We start from the raw sequence: 8,247 nt of genomic DNA, 5'->3' as shown, positions 1-8,247 counted from the left end.
TGGCTGATTGCAACATCCTCAAATTGTAAGGTGGATGTGTCCACTGACCAGGCTGAGAGCTGGTACTTCTGCCTTTATAGACTCACTCACCTACTAGAGATGTATGAGGGACCCCAAACAGTCAGTCAAAAATGTTAACTTGCGCTAAGACAAGACCCAGCATCAGCAACACTAGACACAACATAGAAATCAGAGAAAAGTTACTGTCCAGCAGTTTTAACCACCAACACCCATTTATTTTAATGGAAAAAAAATTCTGCATTCTATATGTTCCAAAAAGATTTACTATTGAAACAAACACAATATATGGAAACTCTATCTGTATAATTTCACTACAACAAAGACAACATATGACTTCTACTTCCTACAGAAGGCTAACTGAAAAGCACAGTGCAAACATAGATTGCATAAGAAAGCATGTGTGTGTGCGTGTGCGGTTAAAACCTTTAGTAAGCAGCTGCATTAACATATGCTAAGACACTTACCTTACCCTAGTTCGTGGCGAGCTCTAATAAAAAGCCACAAGCTGTCACTAGTTTTTGTTTGATAGAAAAATTTGGTGTGAGCTTTGATGATTCATTTACGGTTTATCAACAAGAAGGTAATCTTAGAACAAGCACTAACTTTCCGCTTTTACATGCTCACAGAATACAAATCAGTTACTTTTCATACATAATGAACATCTTTTATTTTCAGGTTTGCAAACAACGGTAGTCAATTCACACAAAAGGGTACTTTTAAAACTACCTGTATTTACTCTATTTTATGCCTGTATATATGAAACAAACAGAGTGAATGTGCATAAATGTATGTCTGTACATGTGGGTATATATGTGTATACAAGATGGGACCTGTAGACCTCTTTGTATGCATGTGTGACCTCCATGATGACATTTGCAGTTGTACCTTTACTCAGGAGGGAGAGATTCTCTACCATGATCTGTGTCCCCGTAAGAATCAGTGTGACTGTGGATTCGGGACACATACACATGCAGGTGGATGCCCAGAAAGCAAATGTCAGCCCTTTTCTTGGCATTTGGTGGTGAAATTGCCTGCTCTGCTCCTCACCACCTTGGCACAGGATCATGGTATCGGATGGCAGTGAAAATTGGTTGTAGTCCTCAAACTCAATAAAGAGAAAGGACTTCTTTCTCTGCTCTCCCTCTCTGTGGACCTGCCTGGCTGGCTGTGGCATCATTCAGACTGAACGGGACAATGGAGAAGTAGCTTCAGAACAAAAGTGACAGCTCTGTGGTTTGTCCTCATGCTGACCTTGATGTGGGAGACCCTGGAGGGTTCAGTTGCCTTAGTTTTCACCCTGCCTTGCTTAACCTGGCAAGGAAGAACAGCATCAAAACAAGGCTTCTCCGGGATAGTCTCTCTCTATAAATACCGTGTATATACACATACAGATACTCATACATTTACCAATACTAACCCACAGACAAAGCTGGGTGCCTGGAGCACTGGCTAGTGACATGTTAACACACCAGAGAAAGTAGTCATTCTTCCTGCTCCCAGAAGATCGAGCCATATGTCACGATCTTTAAACATTCAGGGAAAATGCAGAAAATTCCATTAATCAAAGGAGGGAGGAAGATGCTGTCAAAATGATGAAGTACAGACTAAGTGAAATTGCAAAGAAACAAAAATCTGGAACAATTGAGGCCTAGTTGTGAAGTTCGATAGCTGTAAACCGCAATCTTCAGATTTGGATAGATTTTTTTTTTTCTTTTTCCTGTTGCTATGGAAACTTGGAAGTCAAGCTTCAGATGTCAGGCGTTCTCACAGACCTGAACAGAGAAGGTTCAGAGTTAAGTTGGGAATATCACCACTCAATTCAAACATTTTAGCTAAAAACCAGTTAAATGACGGGCAAGCTATAATAAACACATTTTTAAACATCACACGACTTTGGGGTTTTTTTTTTCCTTAAGGATCACGCTAGAAGACAGAATGAATGCTTATATCATAAAAAGCTGGACTTGTCTGAACATGCGTATGGTGACTTTAGATGCCAAACATCACTCAGACTGAGCTTGGTTGCTATTACCACTGTTACCATTGAGACTATGTCCTTCTTGTCTCTTAGCACAGAGCTTGGCTATTTTATGAGCAAGCTGTCTGTGTATTTTAGAGATTAGTGATGATTCCATATATGTATTGACTTCTATATATATTTATATATATATATATGAATGCGATGACTATATATATATAAAATGTATACATTGACTTAAGGATCACAAGTTACAAAGCAAGATACCTATTGATGGTTCTTCAAACATGGTATCCTTTTATTGAGACACGGTTTCACTCTATTGCCCAGGCTGTAGCGGCACAGTCTTGGTTCACTGCAACCCCTGCGTCCTGGGCTCAAGCGATCCTCCCACCTTAGTCTCCAGAGTAGCTGGGGCTACAGGCACGCACCATCATGCCTGGTTAATTTTTGCACTTGTTGTAGAGACGCGGTTTTGCCATGTTGCCCTCCTGGTCTTGAACTCCTGGCCTCACATGATCATCCCACCTTGGTCTCCCAAAGTGCTGTGGTTACAGGCTCACCTGGGAGCCACTGCACCTGGCCCAAACATGGTATAATAATTTCCTGTTGCTGCTGTAACAAATGGCCATAAACTTCAAACAACACAAACTTGTTCTTTTATGGTTCTACAGGTCAGAAGACTGAGATGAGTCTTATGGGGCTAAAATCACTGTTGGCCAGGCTGTGTTCCTTCTGGAGGCTCTAGGAAAGCATCCGTTCCCTTGCCTTTCCTGGCCTCTAAGGGCTTCCTGCATCCCTTGGCTCATGGTCCCTTCCTTCATCTTCAGAGGCAGCACTGCAGCATCTTCTCTTTCCACCTCTGGCCTCCCTTTGTTTCTGTCATTGCATGGTCTTCTAACTGACTCTTCCTTTGTCTTATAAGGACTTTGTGATTATGTCAGGCTCACCTGGCTAATCCAGGATAATCTCCCCAACTCAAAAAATTCTTCACTTAATCCCATCTGCGAAGTCTCTCTCTCTTTTTTTTTTTTGAGACAGAGTCTCACTCTGTTGCTCAGGCTGGAGTGCAGTGGCACGATCTTGGCTCACTGCAACCTCCGCCTCCCAGGTTTGAGCAATTCCGCTGCCTCAGTATCTGAGATTACAGGCGCCTGCCCAAAGTCTCTTTTGCCGTAAAAGGTAACATGTTCTTAGGATCCAGGGATTAGGACTAGGAGTACATCTTTGGGGGCCATTACTCACTCAACCATGAAAGTAGCATTGTGTTCCCAGAGGAAAAACGGCATCTTGTGGCCTACTGTGTTACAGTCTTTGAGAACATGTCACTCATATAGAAAACTTCACAGAAAGAGACATCAGCATAGCATGCCTTTAAGAGGCTGTCTTCCCAGCACCTGCTCGTGGCTCCTCCTTACGGCCAGCTGGGGGGCTGGGTCCAACATGGAGTCTGTCCCGCTGCTCAACTCAGCAATGTCAGCAGGGAGAGGTTCTGGCTCTAGGATGCCCAGATCCAGTTTCAAAATGAGGCATGTTTTTGCCTGCATTTTCCTTTTTTTGCCATCTTACTTCTTGCAAGCACTTTCTGTCTGGGTAATTCCAGCAGAGGAGTGAATTCCAGCCCAGGACTAAGAGTTCATGAAACTGAGTTAAGTATCGTGTCTACAGTAATAGTTTCCAAAGTCCTTCCTCACGCTCACGCTTCGCTACAGTCTTGCTCCATCAAAAGGAGGAGAAAAAAGACGCATTAATCAGTCTACAAGGGCTGTGTACTCATTCATCTGACCTTTGTTCTCACTCCTACTGATAACCCAGTCCTGCCTCCATAAAGAAGTGCCCATGGAAGACAGGCTGCCTTCTGCTCAGAACTTCAGATGTCTTGAGGCACTGTTTTCATTTTTACAATGATTGGGTCTCCTTTATGACCACGCTGCAAGACAGTTGTAAAATATGAACTATTTTTACAGAAGCCTATTAGGAAGAATGTTCTTAAGATGTTATTTTAGGTCAGATACATATTCCTCTTAGTTTTTTTTTTTTTAATGGTCAAAAGGCATTTATATTGTCAGGCTGGTAGAAAGTCTCCACTTTCTGTGTCTAATTTTGGTTAGAGAGAAAAGTGGGGTTTCTCAGCCTCCACACTGTTGACATTGGGGTTGGATGCTTCTTTGCGGGGGGTGCTGTCTTGCACATGGCAGGATGTTTAGTGATAACCTTAATCTTGACCCCCTAGATGCCACGAGTGGCGTCCTGCCGGGCATAATAATCAGAGTGTCTCTAGACATTTCAACTGTCTCCTGGGAGGCAAATTAGTTAAAAACAGAAAAAAACCAGCTTTGGCTGCATAAAATCCATGAAATAGGCTCCCATCTCTTGTTTTCAAATTAGAGTCTCACATTCCTGTTTTAAGTCAATTTAGATGATAACGTAAGTGATTCCTCCCAGGGCTACTCAGATGGTTACTCAAGGAAATTTATATAAAGCCCTTAGCTTGCATGTGCAAGGTGCATGGAAAACCTTCAAGGGTCAACTGTCATTGTCCATAATGTCATGTCGCTTTCAATGACCACAGTTCATCTGCAAAGCACGACTGCAGCCATCTGCAGGTGAGGACAGCCCACCCTGCCTGGGTTTCATGCATTTTCAGGCCCTGTCTCTGCCCATAATACATTTGACAATAGAAAGGACAAAATCCTGATACACTTTAGGAAATTCTAGAACAGACAAAACTGTTATTAGAGAAAGCAGATCAATGAGAGCCCAGACTGGGGAAAGGGGAGCAAAAGCCAAGGAAAATGTATTTTGATTAGGATGTGGTATACAAATCTGTATAGTTACCAAAGCGCATCAAACCGTACACTTGCAATGGTGCGTTTTATTGTATGCAAACAATACACTGAAAAATAAAAATTAAAAAGTGTTTAGTGCCTGTCTTTTGCTCATCTTGGCCCCCGATTTTTTTTTTTTTAAGGCATACACGATTTATTTTATTTTATTTTATTTTCGAGATAGTGTCTTCCTCTGTCCCCCAGGCTGGAGCACAGTGGCATGATCTCAGCTCACAGCAACCTCCGCCTCCCAAGCTCACTCGATTCTCCTGCCTCAGTCTCCCGAGTAGCTGGGAGTACAGGTGTGTGCCACCATGCCTGGCTAATATTTATAGTTTTGGTAGAGACGGAGTTCACCATGTTGGCTAGGATGGTCTCAAACTCCTGACCTCAGATGATCGGCCCGCCTAGGCTTCCCAAAGTGCTGGGATTACAGGCTTGAGCCTTTGTGCTGGCTCACATTTTATATAATGTTAATTTTTAGCTGACATAGGGTGGGCTGTTGTTTTTTAGAGATCGGGGTCGCACTATGTTGCCCAGGCTGGTCTCAAACTCCTGGCCCCAAGCAATCCTCCCGCCTCAGTCTCCCAAAGCGCTGAGATGGTAGGCACAAGCCACTGTGCCCAGCCCACTCACCTCTTTAAACTTCTTTACTGTGTCTGAGTTTGTCTACCTCCCACCCCCCATATAGAGACATTTAATTTTGGCAAACATAAATCATGATATTTGGCAGGCATCTCTAACATTTAAATGAACAATCTCAGAAAATGTTATGCCTTTTATTCAGGACCAGACCAAGTGTGTTTTTGAAGGTAAGTGGTAACACCTGTTTTTAACTGTTTTTTTTTTTTTTTTTGCTGGGGCTGAAACTACCTGTATTTCTGGTGCAAAACACTGGAGTGTCAACTGAGTACCCTTCTGGCTACCCAGGGAGATCCAGAGTTTCATTTTGCGAATGATTTCGACTTTACATACAGGCCCCAACTTAAAGTGGGATATAATCATGTGATGCTAGATACGGTGACTCCGCTTAGAGGGGAGCATAAAGCACATTCAGTATCTCACACCGAGCATGCCTGGATATGTCTTTTATCAATGATACTAACTGTGAAGCAATTCTTTAGGGGTTATCGAGCAATTCTGTCTCACGTTAACTTGATCCAAGAGCTCATTTGAGAGATGAGAAGTGGGAAATCCTTGGGAACCTGCTCATGATTGACATCTGTAGGTCAGGAGTCTCAAGGTGAGGACCACAAGAAAATCCCTTGTTGGTAAGAAAAAAATACTGCCAAATCTGTTTTTTTTTTAAAATCTAAAAAAAATTCAATCGTTAGTAATACTTAATATGTGGAGTGGTGGTAGCAGAATGTGGGTTATTATAAAAATATTGTATAAAAATAATCAAACTCCGGGCTTTGTGCTGGAGGCTCCTGTCACCTGGGATGTTGATGCCATAGGTTGGATGGGCCTGGAAATCTGTGTTTTAACAAGCAGGGGCACAGGGGCTCTGGTCTTCGTTTAAAACACTCATTTTCAGTCTAGAGTAGCTGATCCATGAGCAGTGTCCTGCAGTGCCTTGGTTCTTCAAATAGATGTCATTGAATCAGGCTTTGATGTCCTGAAACTGGATTTACAGAGGACAATGTGTGACGTAACCCCGCAAGTGTCTTTCTGCACACACACAACACAACGTACATGTACATGTGCATATGCATTCCCACATGCACACACATAGAATTTTTATCTTTGCAGTCATATAGAAAGTACTGCCCTCCAGTTTATCCGAACTCTGTTATACTTGAGTTCCAATTGCTCCTGGATCTCTGCAAGCATCGTTTCTCGCTCTGTCGCTCAGGCTGGAGTGCAGTGGTGCAATCTTGGCTCACTGCAACCTCTGTCTCTCAGATTCAAGTGTTTCTCCTGCTTCAGCCTCCCGAGTAGTTGAGATTACAGGTGCCCACCCCCAGGCCTGGCTAATTTTTGTATGTCTAGTGGAGATGGGGTTTTGTCATGTTGGTCAGGCTGGTCTTGAACTCCTGACCTCAAGTGATCCTCTTGCCTCGGCCTCCCGAAGTGCTGGGATTACAGGCATGAGTCACCACACCCAGCTGCAAATGTTATTTCCAGAGCAGTGGCTTCTAAGTGCTGGTCCTTGGGAAGAGCTGGGCTTGTGGTCTAACACTCACTCCCAGAGCTGGTGGAAAATGGAGATCTCTTACTGTAGAAGAGTTGGTCATGGTTAATAATTCAAATGCGTCTGCTGATAGAGGAGTCCATTGCACCGTCTTGTGGTCAGAATGAAGAAGCAGAATGGGGTGCAGCCAAGGAAAGCTGTGGGCTGATTCTAACATGAAGTCCATGTTTGTATAGCTCCCAGGCAAAGAATGGTTTTCACTTCTTTTTTTAATTTTTTTGAGATCGAGTCTTGCTCCGTTGCCCAGGCTGGAGTGCAGTGGCATGATCTTGGCTCACTACAACTTCTGCCTCCCAGGCTCAAGTGATTCTCTTGCCTCAGCCTCCCAAGTAGCTGGGACTACAGGTGCGTGCCACTATGCCTGGCTAATTTTTTTTTGTATTTTTAGTAGAGATGGGGTTTCATCATTTTAGCCAGGATGGTCTCGATCTCCTAACCTTGTGATCTGCTCACCTCAGCCTCCCAAAGTGCTGAGATTATATGTGTGAGTGTTTTCACACTTTTAAAGGGTAGTACAAAAGACAGAAACAAAAAACAATAAAGATGAATATGTGACAGAGACTAATATGGCCCACAAAGCCATCTGGCCCTTTACATAAAAAGTATGCTGAGCCCTGAGTTAGAGTGACAAAGATGGGCTCTGCAAATGTAATACAGAGAGGGAGAAGAGTAAGTTGCAGAACGGTATGCCAAATATAATATGAATTATACAAGGTTTAACAAACTGCACAAAATAGAACTGTATGTGTTGTGTGTGAATATGTGTGAGTGTGTGAGTTTTTGTGTAGTAAAAGTATAAAACATCTGGACACACACATGAATAGCTAATTGATGGTAGCTATTGTTTCTGAGGAGAGAGAACAGAAAATAAAGCTGGGCAGAGAAACATAGGCAATTTGACCTTTGCCTGTAATATTTTATTTTGTGAAGAAAGAGAAAGGAAGGGGCTGGGCACGGTGGCTCATGCCTGTAATCCTAGCATTTTGGGAGGCTGAGGTAGGCAGATCACCTGAAGTCAGGGGTTTGAGACCAGCCTAGCCAACATGGTGAAACCTCATGTCTACTAAAAATGCAAAAATTAGCTGGGCACGGTGGTGCATGCCTATAATCCTAGCTACTTGGGAGGCTGAGACAGGAGAATTGCTTGAACCCAGGAGGCAGAGGTTGCGGTGAGCTGAGACTGTACCACTGCACTTCAGTCTGGGTAACAGAGTAAGACTCTGTAT

At 43.2% G+C, this 8,247-nt stretch overlaps 1 protein-coding gene across 2 annotated transcripts in view; it reads right to left on the bottom strand.

Annotated features, from left to right (window-relative positions):
• Positions 1–211: 211 nt before the first annotated feature.
• CDH13 (cadherin 13) overlaps positions 212–8,247 on the bottom strand; it is a 1,196,315-nt gene continuing 1,188,279 nt past the window's right edge. For both annotated transcript variants that reach the window (XM_017543720.2, XM_017543721.2), the window contains exon 14: positions 212–1,793. Coding sequence is in view for 1 of the 2 variants with exons in the window: in XM_017543721.2 (XP_017399210.1) it covers positions 1,786–1,793 (8 nt within the window). In the remaining variant the exon portion in view is untranslated. The remainder of the gene's footprint in view (positions 1,794–8,247) is intronic.

This window comes from Cebus imitator, unplaced genomic scaffold, assembly GCF_001604975.1.
Source record: "Cebus imitator isolate Cc_AM_T3 unplaced genomic scaffold, Cebus_imitator-1.0 Scaffold159, whole genome shotgun sequence".
Lineage (NCBI taxonomy): Eukaryota > Metazoa > Chordata > Mammalia > Primates > Cebidae > Cebus > Cebus imitator.
The sequence above is the reverse complement of the archived record's forward strand: the minus strand, read 5'-3'. Positions and strand labels throughout refer to the sequence as shown.